Source organism: Pollicipes pollicipes, unplaced genomic scaffold, assembly GCF_011947565.3.
Source record: "Pollicipes pollicipes isolate AB1234 unplaced genomic scaffold, Ppol_2.1 Scaffold_4219;HRSCAF=4965_pilon_pilon_pilon, whole genome shotgun sequence".
Taxonomy (NCBI): Eukaryota; Metazoa; Arthropoda; class Thecostraca; order Pollicipedomorpha; family Pollicipedidae; genus Pollicipes; species Pollicipes pollicipes.
In genome coordinates, this window is record NW_023596448.1 from 33,529,334 (window position 1) to 33,548,295 (window position 18,962).

Below are 18,962 nucleotides of genomic sequence, written 5' to 3' on the forward strand. Positions count from 1 at the left end.
CTACGGCGGGCCTTTTCAGTCGGCGTTCCTCAATGCCACGGTGGCTGGCCCTCAGTTGGGCTTTGAGAACCGTCAGTGATTTGCGGCGTCTTGCCCCAAGTGGGCCGACGCCTCCGCCCTTCTCGGAGAAGGCGTGGAGCTGTCACCCCCGGGTTCTCGCGGGGAAAAGTCAGGAGCCATGTCGCTCCTGTACGATGCCGATGATTACACCAAAAACAGGTGAGTGTGACGGGTGTCATCTAGAAATGCTTGTGTATGCAAAAGCTGACGTCCTGCGTGGCGGTAAATTTTGGCATTCTAATCTGAGCGAGCCACATTCTTTAAAGGCTGCTTTAGAATATAGGACAACTGAATGATTAATGAATCATATATCAGGTGTTTATTTTGTGTGCCTTCATTGGCAAGCAGTTGCGGTTGCATTTAGCTCCGAGAATAGACCGTAGAAATGGAGATAGAAAGTTGGTTTTTAAAGGGTTTTCATGCGCTTGGTCATGAAACGCATGAAAAGTCTTAGAAATGCTCTCCATGGAGCTTGGATTGCCTTGAGCTTTCTTTACAACTCCAACGTCGCTGTTCTCTCCTATCCGTGTTCTACGTCATGTTCCAGTCTGTCCGCTTGTAATCCTAGATTTACACTTCCTTCCTCGTTGAATCACAGTCTTATGTAAGTGGAAAAGATAATTTGGAAGGTATTTTTCAGCCTCCTCTGCGCCCGATACATTTCAGCTTTTTCGTAAATAGTGCTCGTACAGATGTTAAATGACGATCAATAATATTGCGTCCTTGCACTAATCGTAGAGCAATACTTTCGGCTCGCCTGTTTACGGACAGTTACAGCGATGGAGAGAGCGCCCGTGACCTGTGGGACATTTTCCCAGGCGTCTTGTTGAGAGGTGTGTATATTGTTTCCAATGCATTTTCTGCTAGCTTGGCGATCAACGGATTTGTGCCCGTGATTTCCTTCTACTCAAAAATTACGTAAAGGCACCTACTCATACTAAAGGGACTTGAGCACAAAAGGAGTTTGAAAAATGCTCTGCAAACGTCAACTCACAGCAGCCCATACCGCTCACTCCACTTACGAGTACGAGCTATTCGATTGGCGCAGCTCTTGACCATTTATTGCACACAGTGGTCATCAGGAGCATCAGCGATTCAGTGACTCATCTCATCAATGATTCACATTGTCAGTGATTCACATGAAAGGCAGCAGGGAAAGAGCCACCCTGTGAGGTACCAATATTTTAACGAAAAAAAAACTAGTACAAATCTATACACAAATGAACCTTCCAGCGGCCGCCTTTGCCGCATTCCTTGCACCAGAGCACGATCTGCTCATGTCAGGCACATCGTTGGCACTATGTTTCACGATGAGCGTTCGTCTTTTGTGCGCTGCGCCGATGAAACACGACTATGAAACTTTCTGTCAACACCTTGGGCGCGTCGACATCCGTCTGCCCAAGCTGAGAACGGCTGCATTGGCAAAGCTTACGCAGTTATGCTGCGGATGGATTCAAGAAAATGAATTCTCGTCAGGCAAAAGGTTCAGCTGTGTTTTTGAGCCACTGGCAGTTATTGACAGCTTCCTAAAATTTTGTACAGATGAAATGGTTCCCTTTGCACATTCATTTGCCTGATGCATATTACGTAAAAAAATGTTGATGCCGTAGTTCGGTAAGGGCCTTACCGCAAGGTATTTTGTTTTCCCGGTAATCGATATTTTGTATTTGATGCTCAGCTTCGTCTCATCACATGACATGACAGTGACTCCACAAATAACACCCATACCGCAATTATTTCCGGTCACTGAAATGTACACATGACCTTTTTGATTCAGATGCATTCCTCACTTCTGTTACTCATTCTATTTGGTCTAAACCAACATGCTATGACAGTGAGTCTGTCGTATCCTTCCCGAAAGGCAACTTTATGGCGGGTGACACTAGCAGTATACCATCAGGCATATACGCTGGACCATGGGCGTGGCTTCGCAAAAAAAAAATTGGGGAGGAAACAGGCTGAACAGTGAAAATAACTTGACCTACTCCAAAAGACGACACAAGTAGGTTTCTCCCCGGATTTGGCCCTCTTTCATTTACAAGTTTTTTTTGGGGGGGGGAGGCTGAAGCCCTTTCCCCGACTGAACGGCAAACAACAACCCTGCACTTAAGCACCCACTTTTTAGAAGGCAGTCGGCTTGTTCGCTGTTTGAAGATGTCACGTTAACCGTTTTACGGCACCGAGCTACCCACCAGCATTGGCTCCATGCTTAAACTCATTTCCGGGCCCTCTGGTGAAGGATTCGTCCCCCCTCCCCCTTCCCTCCCCCGCCCGCCTTGCCACATGCGCACGCAAAAACTCCATCGGATAATTTGTCCTTCACGATAACCATGCCATAGTTGGTATATTTGGCAAATTTCCGCTAGCGTACATGTCTGTGTCGACCATAGCCAATTCAGCCATTGTAAACAGCACGGTGCTGTTCTCAGATCGCGCGACGCTCAACATGCAGATTGTATGAGGTGCAATGATATGTAGCTTGCGATAAAGGACGCTAGTTTTTTGTTAGCTCTGTCTCGTCACAGGACAGTTGCAGAGCACACGGCGGAACGCGATCTCCATCTTCCTTAAACTGACATTAGCACGTGTAAATCCCCTGCATGCGTCTTATCGTCGAGTTCAAAATTGCTTGATAATGGCAACGCAAATCTGTTTCAGATCATTGTTAGCATCGGCGGCACCTTTCCCTCACACCTGGTTGCACCATTGCTCGTTATGAATGAAAAAGGATGGATTAGGTATAAAATCTTCCACCATGACTCGGGAATTAATATGCTATTTTTTGTTTTCAGCTACAGCACTTACAACAGCTATAGGCCTCAGACAAACCTACCGCTCACGTGAGTACAACCGGAGTGCAGACACTAACAGCTACAGCACTTACAACAGCTATCGGTCTCAGACAAACATACCGCTCACGTGAGTACAACCTGAGTGCAAACACTAACAGGTACGCGATTACTGCCTATACATTTGCATAATTTGTCGAATATTCACATCATTTAGCGAACGCAGGACTTCAGAGCATTGCGCGGCCCGTGAAAACATGTAGTCTTCAATTTGTGGGAAGGAACACAAGTACGGTACGTGAGGAGCACTGAGGGCGCAGACTGTAATCGCGAGCATAACAAGCGATGCGCTGCTGGATCAGTTACCGCAGCACGGAACTGTCTAGGTTACGTGGCGGCGAAGTTGGCCATCCGGGATGGAGGGCGACGCGTGTCGGAGTGGTCTAGTTATCGAGTTCCTGAGGATTAAGTCGTCCCCTTAAAACGAATGTAAAAAGTGGAAGGCCAAAATTTTCATTGAAAATTCATACTCAAGATAAACCGCAACTAAGATGCCTTTACCGTATTATATTAAAACTACTTTCAGCACAGGAGTACCAATTCATTCGAGCCGTCCAGACAAAACGCACGTGAAGAGGTACTACAGTCTATGATACTTTTCCTCTGTCATCAATTTTCATCCACGAACAAAAACTAACATTATCAGCGAGACGGACATAGTCTAATTCGTCTTGAAAATATGCACCGCAACTCTGGCAAACCTCAGGTCAAGGCGATCTATATTTAACGGTTTTTTATTGACGCAAGTCAGTAACAAAAACACTCAAAATTTGCTATGGCCGTCTGGAATCGCTTATGCGACCCTCAACATCATGTTTTGCGATCCATTTTTACCGTACCAAACAGTAATGTTCGAGGCAACCCGTCGAAAGACGAAGATGAAGAAAACTCCTGTAGAGCGAAAGAGAACAAAACTCTTATAGGGCGAGGGTAAAGAGAACTCAGTTGGGGCGAAGGTGGAGAAATCTACCCGAGGCGATGGATAAAGGTGACACAGAAGCCAAGGCTTCTTCTTAACGCTGGGTTAGTTTACATCATCCTTGCAGGTCATTAAGCCTCTCTTCAATCGATGGACGCCGGAGGCCATGACCTGAGGTCCGAGAGCCACGCTACGGAACATCCGATGGTTGGGTGGTCACGTGTAGCCCACTGAAGAGTGTCACGGTGGTTAAGAGATTGTAGGTGAACATCACCTCTCAAGTTGACGCTTTACTTTGTACATATGTAGCCATTAAATTAAGCGTGTCGAATTTAAGCTTCTAGACCTTTCCCCTTTTTTTAAAATAAATTTGATCCGAACTCTTTGAATGGATGGATTTCTGAGATTAGTGCTCACGCTAAGCAGTGCTTGCTCTGTGAGCACTGAGCACCGCCATCCGATCACGCAATTCCAGGCAACGGCAGAATCTTGTGGCGAAAGCTTAACATGCCGCAGTGCCCGGCACGGTCCGTCCTGCCCTCTGACGTCAACTGACCTTTAGTGCGACCGCTGCCACCAGCCGCAGGCCATACCTGTCAAGGGAAAATAGGGAGCGCGACTCGAACCCACCCTGCCGCGGGTTGGTGGATCGTAAGACAGGCGCTCTAACCAACTAAGCCGCCGTGACTGATAAACGAGACGGACGGACAGCTGCTCGTCAATAGCAGACATTTTTCATTTCGAAATAACTGTTCTTACGGCGCTTGCATTTCACATGCCAGTTCTGATCCGCCACTGCTAGAATGGTTAGCCTTCAGCGCTACTTACTTCGCTTTAATGCGTCAGTGGCCGAAGTACTTGTCCAATGTAAGTTGAGATAAGACTATTATTTTTCGGGTTTGTACCTCAAAACTTTATCCCAATGACAAACATTGTTAATGGACACAGCGACATCCAGTGCAAGCCAAGCAGCTTAGTTTCTTGGGAGCAGACACTCCCTGCCGTCCTCTTCAGCGCAGCATCCTCTCCGTCACACATGCGGCGAGTTCATTTGGCCGCTCCAATCTTAACTCGATCCACCGGCTGGGTGTCGACTTGGCACGACAGCTGGCGCCTGACTATGGCGGCCGGTGAGAGCTCGCTTCTCGTTTTTCCGAGGATATATGCGGCCCTCCCGTCAGCTGCAGGGTGACGGGAAGTCCCATCCTATCCCATTCAGGTGTGCCTCACGGCTCACTCGTGTGAAATCATGAAGAGAACTGTCTCAGATTACAGGTCGCAGGAAAGGTTTTCTGCAAGCGCTCAAACACAGTAATCAAGCTCAACTCCTCCCCTTTCTACCGTCAGATGAGACCGAATCTAGGGCTGTCCATGATGAGGATTCCACTTTCCGACTTTGCCACCAAGGGAAGACGCCGAACTGGGGCTGACCGATGCCTGATTATTGCTTACCAGTGACCGAGTGCCACGTTCCCCATTTAAAAAGTACTTACCTGAGTTGATACCTATGACGTTGCAAACGCTCACGTGCCCACTACAAGCGACCATCCTCCAAGCCGTAAGAACCGTTGTGACGCATTTACCTCAGAGGACGTCATAGGTTGCGACTTATGGACGGCGTTTGACGATGGGAAACGCGACCCCGGCTGCAGCAGTGGCCTGCGCCGTGGAACGGCGACGGGGGCAGGGGCGACACAGAGGCGTCCGTGCCGGACGCCGGGAGCGGCTGCGCCGGTGCCGCCTGCTTGGACAGATCAGCAGTCAGCCGTGTGTGGGGCTGGGACCCGTGCACTGGCTGAAAGGTCGCCCTTATGGCTCGCGCCGGAGACGGCCGCTGCCCTCCTGACGGCACCGGAGACGGCCGCTGCCCTCCTGACCGCACCGGAGACGGCCGCCGCCCTCCTGACCGCACCGGAGACGGCTGCCGCCCTCCTGACCACACCGGAGATGGCCGCCACCCTCCTGACCGCACCGGAGACGGCCGCTGCCCTCCTGACCGCGCCGGAGACGGCCGCTGCCCTCCTGACCGCGCCGGAAGACGGCCCGCCGCCCTTCTGACCGCACCGGAGACGGCCGCCACCCTTCTGACCGCACCGGAGACGGCCCGCCACCCTCCTGACCGCGCAGGAGACGGCCGCTGCCCTCCTGACCGCGCAGGAGACGGCCGCCACCCTCCTGACCGCACCGGAGACGGCCGCCACCCTCCTGACCGCGCAGGAGACGGCCGCCACCCTCCTGACCGCACCGGAGACGGCTGCCGCCCTCCTGACCACACCGGAGATGGCCGCCACCCTCCTGACCGCACCGGAGACGGCCGCTGCCCTCCTGACCGCGCCGGAGACGGCCGCTGCCCTCCTGACCGCGCAGGAGACGGCCGCCACCCTCCTGACCGCACCGGAGACGGCCGCCACCCTCCTGACCGCGCAGGAGACGGCCGCTGCCCTCCTGACCGCGCAGGAGACGGCCGCCACCCTCCTGACCGCGCAGGAGACGGCCGCCACCCTCCTGACCGCGCAGGAGACGGCCGCCCACCCTCCTGACCGCACCGGAGACGGCCGCCGCCCTCCTGACCGCGCAGGAGACGGCCGCCGCCCTCCTGACCGCTGTGTGCGGTGTCACATTATTGCTACGGCAAAACCGCCTTTCGAAAGGAGTGTCCTGACATCAGTTATGTGCGACTTTACATCTGCTGCAAAAAAAACTCATCCAGGCTCAACTTATACGCGAGATTACTTCTACTGTAAAGATTCAAACACGACGTATGTGCTATACGACAAAATGCATGCTTCAAAAACTTATACGCGCTGCTATATATGTTAAAAGCGCAAACAGTCAAACATACGCGACATTAATTCCGCGGTAAAAACTCATGCACGTTGTGAGTGCTACTACGACAAAATTGTACTGCAAAACTCATACTGGCCAGTGCTTTAACAGTACACCATTTTATAGGCTTTACTTGTACGCGGCACTACTTCTACTGCAAAAACTCTCTCTGCTACTACTGCAACTACTGCAAAAACTCGTACCACGCGACAAAATTTACGCTACAAAAACATATACCAGTCATTATGTCTGCAGCAAAGGCTTGACCACAAATCTGCTGTAGCACTTAGGTCGCGTCGAATCTTTGCAGTAAAAGTAATGCCGTGCATAACATATGACTGTATAAGTTTTTGTAATAGAGGAATGATGGGCATTAGTTTGAAGCATGAGTTTTGTCGTGTAGCACTAATGATGCGGGAAAATATTTGCATTAATATTAACTTTGTGTATAAGTCTTCGTGGTGGAAGAAAAGTTGTATATAAGCAATGACTATATGTTTTGCAGTGGAAGTAATGCTTTGACTATACGTTTTGTCATGTAGCATTTCGCCGCATATGCGGTTTTGCAGTAGAAGCAACGTCCTACGTAAGAAATAGTTGTATAAATGTTTGCCGTAGAAGCAATGACAAGCCTAAGTTTTTAATGTAGCGACAATGTTGTGCCTAATTATTGACAGCGAAAGTAATATCGTACCACTCCTGTCGGTAGGAGTTGTTGCTCTTGTAGCACTAATGTCGTACCTAAGTATTGACAGCGGAAGTAATATCGTACCACTCCTGTCGGTAAGAGTTGTTGCTGTTGTAACACTAATGTCGTGCCTAGTATTGACAGCGGAAGTAATATCGCACCACTCCTGTCGGTAAGAGTTATTGCTGTTGTAGCGCTAATGTCGTGCCTAAGTATTGACAGCGGAAGTAATATCGTACCACTCCTGTGGGTAAGAGTTGTTGCTGTTGTAGCATTAATGTCGTGCCTAAGTATTGACAGCGGAAGTAATATCGTACCACTCCTGTGGGTAAGAGTTGTTGCTGTTGTAGCATTAATGTCGTGCCTAAGTATTGACAGCGGAAGTAATATCGTACCACTCCTGTCGGAAGGAGTTGTTGCTGTTGTAGCATTAATGTCGTGCCTAAGTATTGACAGCGGAAGTAATATCGTACCACTCCTGTCGGTAAGAGTTGTTGCTGTTGTAGCACTAGTGTCGTGCAGCCGCGCCCCTACGCCCGGTGCTGGCACTGTCCAGCCAGCTGCCGTCACACTGAGATTGAGGACACATGGACATAAGGCCTCTGATGCCACCAATTGACGCCGTTATTGTACTTTTGCGTGGTGGGAGGCTGGACATGATGTGTCTGTCGGAAAACGTTTCGGGCAATTTTCTCGTGTTCCTGGGCGGCCGCATGTCCGGCGAGAGGGATGGGGGATTCGCCGAGAGGGGGTGGGGGATCGGCGGGAGGGGTGGGGAGATCGACGATAGGAGTGGTGGATCGGCGAGAGGGGTGGGGGATGGGCGGGAGGGAGTGGGGGATGGGCGAGAGGGGTGGGGGATCGGCGAGAGGGGGGTGGGGGATCGGCGAGAGGGATGGGGATTGGCGGGAGGGAGTGGGGGATCGGCGAGAGGGGTGGGTATTGGCGATAGGGGTAGAGGATCGGCGAGAAGGGGTGAGGGATTGGCGGGAGTGAGTGGGGATCGGCGAGGGGATAGCGTGACCTCACTATACCGTGAAGATCATCGTGTCCGAGAGGGCTGACGTACCGCACTGGGTCATCGCGGAAGTATCACTGCACTGGAACATCCTACCGGTGCTCCAGGAAAACAATATGGAGAGATATTTGACGGTTTGTGATCTCGACGAACAAGACAGAACCAGCTCCTCTTCCACTCGAGCAGGCGACTCGACTGGCTGATCGCCTCAATGCACACTTTGCTGCTGTAGGTCCAGGCGTTGCCGCTGCCGCCGCCACAAAACAGGCGGCTGCGCCGCCGCTGAGCCCGTGCCCGCCTCGGGGTGCGCAGTGACCTCTACCGGGTAAAACCGCCAACACTCCCGGAACTGAGGCAGATGCTCGGAAGCATGAGTGTGTCGAAGGCACGCGGCGTTGATGCCATAAGTCTTGCGATGTTGCGCCTCACGTTTTTAGTCACCTGGACCCCACACGTTGCGTGTTGTGAACGCTTCTGCTGAGACGGATAATGTGTCATTCGACAGCGAATTAGCCCGCTGTAGCTTCATCAGCTCAGAGTTTACCACCATGGGCTTAGGAACAGGAGGAACGGTTGGGCCATGCCCCCCCCCCCCCCCACACACTTTACAAGGTGGGGGGCCAGCAGTGTTAACTGCCCCCCCCCCACACACACACACACTTTTCAGGTTAAGGTTGTGTTTACCTGACTTTTGCACCAAATTTAAATATACACTGCCAATTTACCTAGTTCACCTAGCCATCTTCCCCAAGATGCGTCATCTTTTTCGTTTGCTTATTGACCATCGCTTAGTATCACAGCTGCAGGCCGACGCCATGCGGGCTATGGAGACGGTAACGCCGGGAGTTCATGCTGCTGTTGCTGTGACTTGCGAGCGCGTATATTCAAAACCATACTGCATATTTTTATCAGTAATCAATTCTGACTGAATCTTGAACATTTTAAGACAAGCATGGATCAGCCATGTTAATACAAGCTTAGGACCCGTTTCATCTACAATCTACGTTCAGGGATTCCTCAATATTTCTGAAGAAAGCAGAAAAACCCGGAACTGGAGCCTGTGTGACAATTACTGGACCACCTTTGGCGATCAGGGGCGTTCTTGCGTCAATGGGGGCTTCTGTGCTGATACGGGGCCAACCGTGTGGGTAAGAAGGCCTCTCGTGTGAGGGGGGGGGGGAACAATGTGATGTGATATAGCCTTCCAATGGCCACCGGATCGACCAGGAGATCCCGCCCCGTGTCGCTAGAATGCCGGCCATAAGACGCTTCGCGATGGGATGGAGCAAACCTTCAGCTCTTGACCGGAACCGGTAATATGCCCTTGGTGTTGCACTCGAGGGTCCCCTCGCCCGGAAGGAAATAAGGGGCCTCATTATTGTTGAGTAGGGTGAAGATCTCATTATTGCTGAATGGAGTAGGTCGAAATGAATTATTAAAGAAACGGACAAGGCCATCCCATGTTTGCCTAAAAGCGCTCATTTTTCAGAATGGATTAGTGAAAAAAGTGCATCAAAAAGTTTGAACATGCCCGTCCGCAACCTCAAGAGCAAGGACAGTGATGGTCTGGGTTGCAGCTTCCGTAAAACCGAACGGCTTCGGCCGCTGCAAGTGCCATCAGACGGCGGGCGCCGTGATGGTCTGTCTTCTGGGCAAATTGATAGCTACAGAAACACGAAAAATAGAGAATCTAGATTTGCTCTTCCAGTTCCATCGCCGTATTCTGGCACCACTTCGCGGTGCTTAAGGGCCAATCCGGTCTTATCATCAGTCTAAAAATCGCACGCGCGAAATATACGCCCAGACTTCCTTGTAGATGTGAGATTTGATGTCCGGAAGCGTTCAAAGGTACTTCTTTCAGAAGCGTCATCATTTTCGTCCACCCTGTTGGCCACTGCTCAGTATTAGCTGTTGAGTCGAAGCTGTGTGGCCCTACGGAGACTGCAGCGCCTGGAATCGGCATTTTTTTACTAAGATTTGCAAGTACGCATGGTCTACATTATGTCACATAAGTTGTATTACTAACCGATTCAAGTTTTTAAAGTTAATTATTTCAGAACTGTTATTATTTTCGTCCACCAGTGGACCATGAAGAAAAGTTAACTGCTAAGCTAGTGCTCCGCGGCCTATGGAGACTGCAACGCCTGGTGTCGAGGCTTTTGTTGCTAAGATTTGCGAGCACGCATGTTAAAAACCACGTTATATAGATTGTATCACTAATCGATTCTGACTAAATGTTAAACATTTTCAGACAAACATGGCTTGGCGATGCTAATACGCATTGTTGACTACTCGATCTACAATCAAAACGTTCACCCCCAAATTTCGATCAAACATATCGATCTACAATCTACCCTCGCGATGTCCTCAATGTCTGGAACGCAGATGAAACATTATGAAAAATTTTGTGAATTCAGTCGGTTTAGAAAGAGTCAACTAAGCCATTGCAAATTAAGGACACCGGGGATTTATTCAATGCGGTCGTTAAACGCATGTTCTCTGCAGGTCGTTGATTTCAACACGCGCTCGGGTGAGGGGTCAAATTGACTCGCCCCGAAAGTTTCTCCAGAGTGGTTTCCGAACGCATAGTTGTAGACAAATGAATAGCGGATCATTTGGCATCAAAAATGTATATATACTTTGTAAGGTCGCTAACCTATGGCAGGTCAGTCAGACCATGGTTTCAGGGAAGTCAACTTCTAGGGAATCGTTCAATCTGATGCAGCAAGGGAGTGTTAGACGAAGCCATACATCTCTGAGATGCTTTCTTAGGCAACACAAATATTGATTGAGAAAATTACGTTGGCCTAAGGTCAGGTATAAATGTCAGGCCAAGGTCAAAACCAACCTGATTTATTTCTCTAGGGCTCGCTGTATGGGATAGTTTCTGGTACTCACTTCGAGTTTATTGTTAGCAGGAACCGCATTATGCATCGTCCATGGACTTCTCAGAGATAAGAATAGGTCATTGACCTAAAATGACCTAGGTCACATTTTGGTTTTAGAAACACACTGCCTAGCGCAATCTTTTTCGCCTATTCAAATGCAAAACTCAGAGCAGTCTTGTGTGATTTCGGTCACCATGACCTTCAACAGGCCAAACAAGGTCACTGACCTTGACTGAACATGTGACCTTTTGCTAAAAAACAATTATCTAGGTTCTGGGGGCACGTAAAGACGTAACTACGTGAAGACGTACGCGCGAAATTTGACCTTTTTAGGGGCACATATTGAAACTGATAAGAGCACTCGGCCAACTTGTATATCACCGAGCGAGTGCTATGTGAGCAAAGAGTTGCGGGCAATATCAGCTGAACAGATGAAAATGTATCAATGTTCCATTTTGCATGTAGAGGGCACCACCCGATACGTAGCCAGATCAAACACCAGCTATACCCGTGGAAGCGTCGGCTGGCGTGATGACGCGCCGAGCGTGACGTGTTGGCCGGCCCGTGCGCCACACATTCGCCGCCCCGCCCAGCCGTGGCCGCGTTGTTTGCCCCTGACCCAGCACGGCCGGCGGCGGGTGCCGGCCGGGGCCGTCACAGCCCGTCGATACGTGCGGCGTATCCATAACAGGCCGCAGACCACCTGGGCAGATCAATGGCCCCAGGGCAGCCGGCGGCCGGCCCCTGCCCGGGTAAGTCCGCCCTCTGACCCCAGCCACCGAGTGGCCGGAGGGCAGGGGTCACGGGGTGAACCGGTTACCATGCCGTGGCGTTGTGAAGCACGGCTGTTTTGCGCCGTTCGCTTCGGTCGGCTGTGGTTGGATTTCACGGTGTAGGAGAGGGGAGGGGCTGCACGCAGCTAAACGTGGAGGTAAAGAATGCAGGCTACTGGTTCTATGCACACTCCGTTTTGTCGATACCTGCTTAGCGCGTGGCGGTGTTTTGCCTTTACTGGTTTCCATTTGATTTTCGTAGGCGAAATACGGGGCGGAGATAACAGCGTCGTCAACATCGCCATAAACTAAAACACACCGATTGCGCTGTCTTCAGCCGGAAGCTTACACCGGTAACTTGCAAATCTGTTCGGAACGTGATGGATTGGATATGAATGGTTCAAAAGTATATGTAATTTGCATAGCACACTCCCTTCTGTTATTCGCCATGGTTAAAACGAATTGCTTCATGGTTCACAAATTACCAATTCGGCAAATTGGGGATGCTGCGTTTCATATCAGGATTCTATTAATGTCAAACCGATTCAGTTGTACTCGGCTGATGGTAGCAGTAAAGATTTTTATTCGCTATAGATCCAGTGCGCTGATGAACAATTTACGCGGGAAGGGATACGGTGCCGGTGAAACAGTGACTAACGGATCCTACCTTCCACGAACATTAATTACAGTGGATTTTTCCTCGTTAACCCTCAGCGGAACAGGTGGGCCGACATTCTTTTCAGCACTCTTTGAATAAGCCCCGCCCCCCCCCCCCCCCCCACCCCACCACCACCTGTCTTCCATGCTGTGGCTATTGTCCGTCGTTCTCCCTTGTTAACGCGATGCACCATGACGCGTTCCATTCAGACCCCCCGGACAATGCATAGTGAACAGCCCGGCGGTCAACAACTCACTCCTGAAGAATAGCCGGAACACGCTGACGCATCAATAACTCGGCCTCCCTCATTCCCTGGATTTACAGCCGCGATCGCCTCCTTGGACGATTTACCAGTATGTGTTGCAGGGAAATGCAAATCGCCCCGGCTTTCGCTCACGTCGTGGCCGGCCCGACCTGACCTGCTCTCCTTACACTGCCTCTTTCGCAGCGATCCGTATTCGGGCCTGGGTCCGTACGACTATGGCACCGGCACGGACTACACGTACCCGGACCTCCAGTACCAGTACGGGCCCTCAGAGACCCAGGAGATGTACCCAGGTACGGTGCTGGCGCCGCTTAGTGTGAATCAGCATGGTACAGAAAGGTGCTGACATTCCAGTCCAAGATATAAACCTTTCGGGAGCCGTTAGTTAAGTGACTAAATCCCAGTATGAGCTGTTTTATGGTGTGATGGTTTGTGTAGCTCAAAGCGGTGGTTTCACAGTTCGCTATTATATTTAACTACAATGTCTCAATGTGGGAACCGTGGTCATGGGTCAGAACTGCATCGATGTGTTTGACACAGCGGACAGATTTGTTTATAAATGACGTTTGCCGAGCATAAGTATTACAACCGCGCAATATGCGTATCAACAATTTTCTGCCGGCGAATAATAAGACGTGCCAAGTACAGCACACTACTGGAATCGTTGTCATTTGCATGTCGCACAAGGCTGTTCGGCGCAGCGTAGCTCCCCACTGGTGCGTAGCTCCCTGCTGGTGCGCGTAGCTCCCTACTAACACCGTGCCGACCTCAACTCTAACCTGTTGGCCGAGTGTGACCTTGACCCGGTCGCAGGTTACGACCCGCAGCAGCCGGAGCGGTACGCCGTGCAGGACACGCTGGTGCCGGGCGGCGATATGACCAGCACGTCAGAGGTAGCCGACCAGTACAGCAACTACCAGTACCAGCAGCCGGAGAGGTAGGTCAGAGCAGGCCGACCAGTACAGCAACTACCAGTATCAGCAGCCGGAGAGGTGGGTCACAGCAGGCCGACCAGTACAGCAATTACCAGTACCAGCAGCCGGAGAGGTGGGTCACAGCAGGCCGACCAGTACAGCAACTACCAGTACCAGCAGCCGGAGAGGTGGGTCAGAGCAGGCCGACCAAGTACAGCAGCTGCCGGTTCTGCTAGGGATGTGGCCATGATGTGTTTTTTTAATTAATTTATTTCGGATGGCTTGCATGAGTGCCTTTGGTTTCAGAGTACATGCTAAGCAGAGGCTTGTTGCGTGCACCCTAAACCCACCACCCAAGTCGTGCCGTCCAGTTCAACGGATAAGCCGTCCCTGCCCTTTCGCCAGACATGAATGTGGAGGGTTTTGCGTGCCGCACAATACTGCGGAACAGCCGCTCCAGGCCTGGGTCAACCCGCGTTGGCCAGTTGCCAGCTTATCTTTCCTCTTCAGTCGAGCAAAACAATGCGCCTGTCCTGGAACTCCCACCCGATGCTGCTGGATTGCGAATCCAGCATCTTTCCCATAGACCACGGGTACAATAATGATAATGATGATAATTGGCGCTTTACGTCTCGCCGACCACTGGGGCCACTCCGAGGCGGGATGCCTGTGTGAGGTTCCATGCGGGACATGGAAATGGTGTGGCGACGACCCGAACCCAGGGGCGAATTGTCTAGAGCTGAGCGTTCTAGCCACCTCACAACCACCGCCCTCGACGTGGCATGAGGTGACCAGGCAATCACGGAAAGTACCATTGTCATGAAACTAAACGGTGTGCGTTTATCGCAGTCACTCAAGTAACACGACTTGACGTTTCCTGTTTCCGGTGTCGACCTGTCATTCAGAAGTCGCATTTCGTTTTGCTTTTCTATTTAGAATCGCAATGTTTAAGGAGTGAATAAATCACGGTGCATCTTCACGTGCCGCAGCGCTCAGCACGGTCCGGTCTGTCCTCTGACGTCATCTGACCTTTAGTGCGGTCGCTGCCCCAGACTGCGGGCCATCCCGGTCAGGGGCCAATACTGGGCGCCTAAACCGACTCGAACTAACCGAACACGACACGGGTGGGTCGGCCGGCGTAACGAACACCGATCGGCAGGTGGGAAGACGCACTCCCTGACAAATCGTCCTGCCCGAGCAGATGTTACCGTGCCTCCCCTCTGGCAGGTACACGATGGCCAACAACCTGGCACCGGGCGGCGGCATCGACGGCACGAGCGAGGCGCGGGACCAGTACCAGACGTACAACGCCGGCGCCCCCGAGCGCTACACCATGGTCAACAGCCTGCGTCCGGAGGGCGGCATGGAGGGCACGTCCGAGGTGCACGACCGCTACCAGAGCCACGACGCCAGCAAGCCCGAGCGGTACACGATGCAGGGGAATCTGAAGCCGCAGGGAGGCATCGACGGCACGACAGAGGTGCATGATCGGTATGTGGGCCACAATGCCAGCAAGCCCGATCGGTACACGATGCAGGGGAATCTGAAGACGCAGGGCGGAATCGACGGCACGACAGAGGTGCATGATCGGTATGTGGGCCACAATGCCAGCAAGCCCGATCGGTACACGATGCAGGGGAATCTGAAGCCGCAGGGTGGAATCGACGGGAACACGGAGTTCAACTCGAACTATCAAGGTCATGATGCAAAGAAGCCTGATCGGTACACGATGAAGGGGAATCTGAAGACGCAGGGCGGAATCGACGGGAACACGGAGTTCAACTCGAACTACCAAGGGCATGACGCGAAGAAGCCCGATCGGTACACGATGCAGGGGAATCTGAAGCCGCAGGGCGGAATCGACGGGAACACGGAGTTCAACTCAAACTATCAAGGGCATGACGCAAAGAAGCCTGATCGGTACACGATGCAGGGGAATCTGAAGACGCAGGGCGGAATCGACGGGAACACGGAGTTCAACTCGAACTACCAAGGGCATGACGCGAAGAAGCCCGATCGGTACACGATGCAGGGAAATCTGAAGCCGCAAGGAGGCATTGATGGTGATACCGAGGTCCATGACAAATACCAAGGTCACAACGCAAAGAAGCCTGACCGATACACAATGCAAGGAAATCTGAAGCCTCAAGGAGGCATTGATGGTAATACTGAGGTCCATGACAAATACCAAGGTCATAACGCAAAGAAGCCTGACCGATACACAATGCAAGGAAATCTGAAGCCTCAAGGGGGCATTGATGGTGATACGGAGGTGCATGACAAATACCAAGGTCACAACGCAAAGAAGCCTGACCGATACACAATGCAAGGAAACCTTAAACCGCAAGGTGGCATTGATGGTAATACCGAGGTCCACGACAGGTACCAAGGTCATAACGCAAAGAAGCCTGACCGTCATACAATGCAAGGAAATCTGAAGCCTCAAGGAGGCATTGATGGTGATACCGAGGTCCATGACAAATACCAAGGTCACAACGCAAAGAAGCCTGACCGTCATACAATGCAAGGAAACCTTAAACCGCAAGGTGGCATTGATGGTAATACCGAGGTCCATGACAAATACCAAGGCCATAATGCAAAAAAACCTGACCGATACACTATGAAGGGAAGTCTCAAACCGCAGGGGGGTATTGCTGGAAATACGGAGGTCCACGACAGGTACCAAGGGCACGATGCGAAGAAGCCTGATCGACACACCATGCAAGGAAATCTGAGGCCCCAAGGAGGTATTGATGGCAATACTGAGGTCCATGACAAATACCAAGGTCATAATGCGAAGAAGCCTGAGCGACATACAATGCAAGGAAATTTGAGGCCACAAGGAGGTATTGATGGCAATACTGAAGTACATGACAGGTACCAAGGGCATGATGCGAAGAAGCCTGACCGACATACCATGCAAGGAAATCTAAAGCCCCAAGGAGGTATTGATGGCAATACTGAGGTACATGACAGGTACCAAGGGCATAATGCGAAAAAGCCTGATCGACACACCATGCAAGGAAATCTGAAGCCCCAAGGAGGCATTGATGGTAATACCGAGGTACATGACAAATACCAAGGCCACAATGCGAAGAAGCCTGACCGATATACCATGCAAGGAAATCTGAGGCCCCAAGGAGGTATTGACGGCAATACTGAGGTCCACGACAGGTACCAAGGGCATGACGCAAAAAAGCCTGACAGACACACCATGCAGGGACATCTACGACAGGAGGGTGACATGGGCAAAATCAGCGAAACCGATGACAAATTCCGCGGGCATAACGCCAGGAAGCCTGACCGCCCGACGATGCCGGCAAACCTCAGGCCGAACGGCGGCATCGACGGCATCACCGACACCAAGGACAGCTACCGCGGCCACGACGCCGCCAAGCCGGATCGCTTCACGATGGGCACCAACCTGCGCCAGGAGGGCCAGATGCAGGGCGTCTCCGAGATCAAGGACAGCTTCCGCGGCCGGCCGGGACCGCGCGGCGAGCGCAGTCCGATGCCGGACCAGCTGCGGCCCGAGGGCGACCTCGCCGGCGTGACCGAGGCCGCCGACCGGTACCGCGGCCACGCGGCCGACCGGCCGCCGCGCCGCCGCGCCGCCGACAATGTCCGACCCGAGGGCGAGATGGCCGGGTTGACCGAGTACGATGACCGGTACACGCCGATCATGTTCGACGGCGCCGGCCAGAGGACGCGCAGGGCGGCGTCGGGCGCGTCGTCGGTGTCATCGTCCGGCGCGTCGTCGGCCTCGTCGTCGGGCGCGTCGTCGAAGGCGGCGTCGGGGAAACTGGACGATGGGCTGAGCGAGTCACAGCGACCGCCGGCCAAGTTCGGCCGACGTGCGCAGAAGGCGGACGCCTCGAACAAGGCGGGGGGTGGCGAACCTCCCCCGGCAAAGGGGGGCGAAGCCAAGGGCCCGGCGGGCCGCGGCAGGAACGCCGCGGACGGCCTGAGGCCGGAGGGCAAGTACAAGAACGCCGACCCACTCAAGCTGTTCAAGGCACCGGCGATGATCTAAGGGACGGCTTCTCCGGAATGGAGGTGCAGTACCCGAAAACGCACGTGCTACGCAGAGCTGTGGCGAGCAAACCACGGCATCCCGGCCGCTCAGGCCTGCCTTGCTCACGTATTGTTGTGCTTTGGGCGAACAGAGGAATATGCACCCACACACGTATCGGTTGTGCTATGTGGGCTTGCGTGCGGTTACTGCAATTATGGCATGCATCACGTTATGGATGAGCGATGTGCAAATTCGTTCAAACCAAGGAAGATGTATGGCGTGGTGACGTTCCGTGTTGTAGGCGAAGGCACGCCTACGGCACACCCTGGTTCAGTTCGTGTCGATTCTGATGAGTCGAAAGAACAACCTTAATAATCAAATATCATACCGTCCATCATGAATCCGAGCTATCCCCAGCCGCGTTCCTAAAAGCGCCTGCGCTTACCCATGATGTGTATTGTCGCAACAAGACAAACACTTCGAAGCGATGTCAATCCTCACGAGTTAATGAAGCATCCCTGGATTTGTTCCCGACTACGCTGCTAGTGCTCTTATGCTGTAGATTTACGTTGGCGAATATGTGTCGCGAACTGCAGTGGTGTGTGTGTGGGAATCAGTGCCTTATCTTAGCTGTAAAGCCTCAGCTTTCTGTAGCTCTGGCGTGCAATGGCAGTCTTTAAGCTGAACTCAGAACATCATATTTTGTTGTGTTTCGCCGACATTCGCAGACAACGCCAGTCTTCTCCGAATGGTTGAAGCTCGTTTCGGTAGAAGGTATACTCGCCTGCGTCACCAAAACGTCACCCAAACGCGGTGCATACGGCATTCACACCTCCTGGAATAAAATAACCCTTGAGATGTTTGATCGGCATCTGGACTGATTGCAAACCGGAGCGACATCATACGAACTCAACGACCCTCAATAAGCCTAGGCCCGGTTTTCCTGGAGAAGCTGTTGGCAGCGCAACCGTGTCTCGACTGCGTCGTTATCGCTCCATTGCTCGTTATAGCGAAGTGAAACAATACATGTTTATGTTTTGGCATCGAGTTTTAAATCAGCCTAGACAGCAGTTTCATTTGGCAATCGGT

The 18,962-nt window shown here is 52.1% G+C and overlaps 1 protein-coding gene across 1 annotated transcript; it reads left to right on the plus strand.

Moving 5' to 3' along the window:
- The first annotated feature begins 178 nt into the window (after window positions 1-178).
- On the plus strand, window positions 179-17,891 carry LOC119095227 (uncharacterized). Its single transcript, XM_037218096.1, has 6 exons — window positions 179-219; window positions 13,128-13,237; window positions 13,758-13,881; window positions 15,086-16,201; window positions 17,189-17,386; window positions 17,573-17,891. The coding sequence occupies exons 1-6, from the start codon at window positions 179-181 to the stop codon at window positions 17,889-17,891; spliced, it is 1,908 nt and encodes a 635-aa protein (XP_037073991.1).
- Window positions 17,892-18,962: the final 1,071 nt, after the last annotated feature.

Excerpts from the sequence above, each read along its gene's own strand:
- LOC119095227 (XM_037218096.1), top strand. The coding sequence starts at position 179 with ATGTCGCTCCTGTACGATGCCGATGATTACACCAAAAACAG. Across the intron at positions 220-13,127 it reads GATGATTACACCAAAAACAG|CGATCCGTATTCGGGCCTGG; the intron begins GTGAGTGTGACG and ends CCTCTTTCGCAG. Across the intron at positions 16,202-17,188 it reads ATGCAAGGAAACCTTAAACC|GCCGAACGGCGGCATCGACG; the intron begins GCAAGGTGGCAT and ends GGCAAACCTCAG.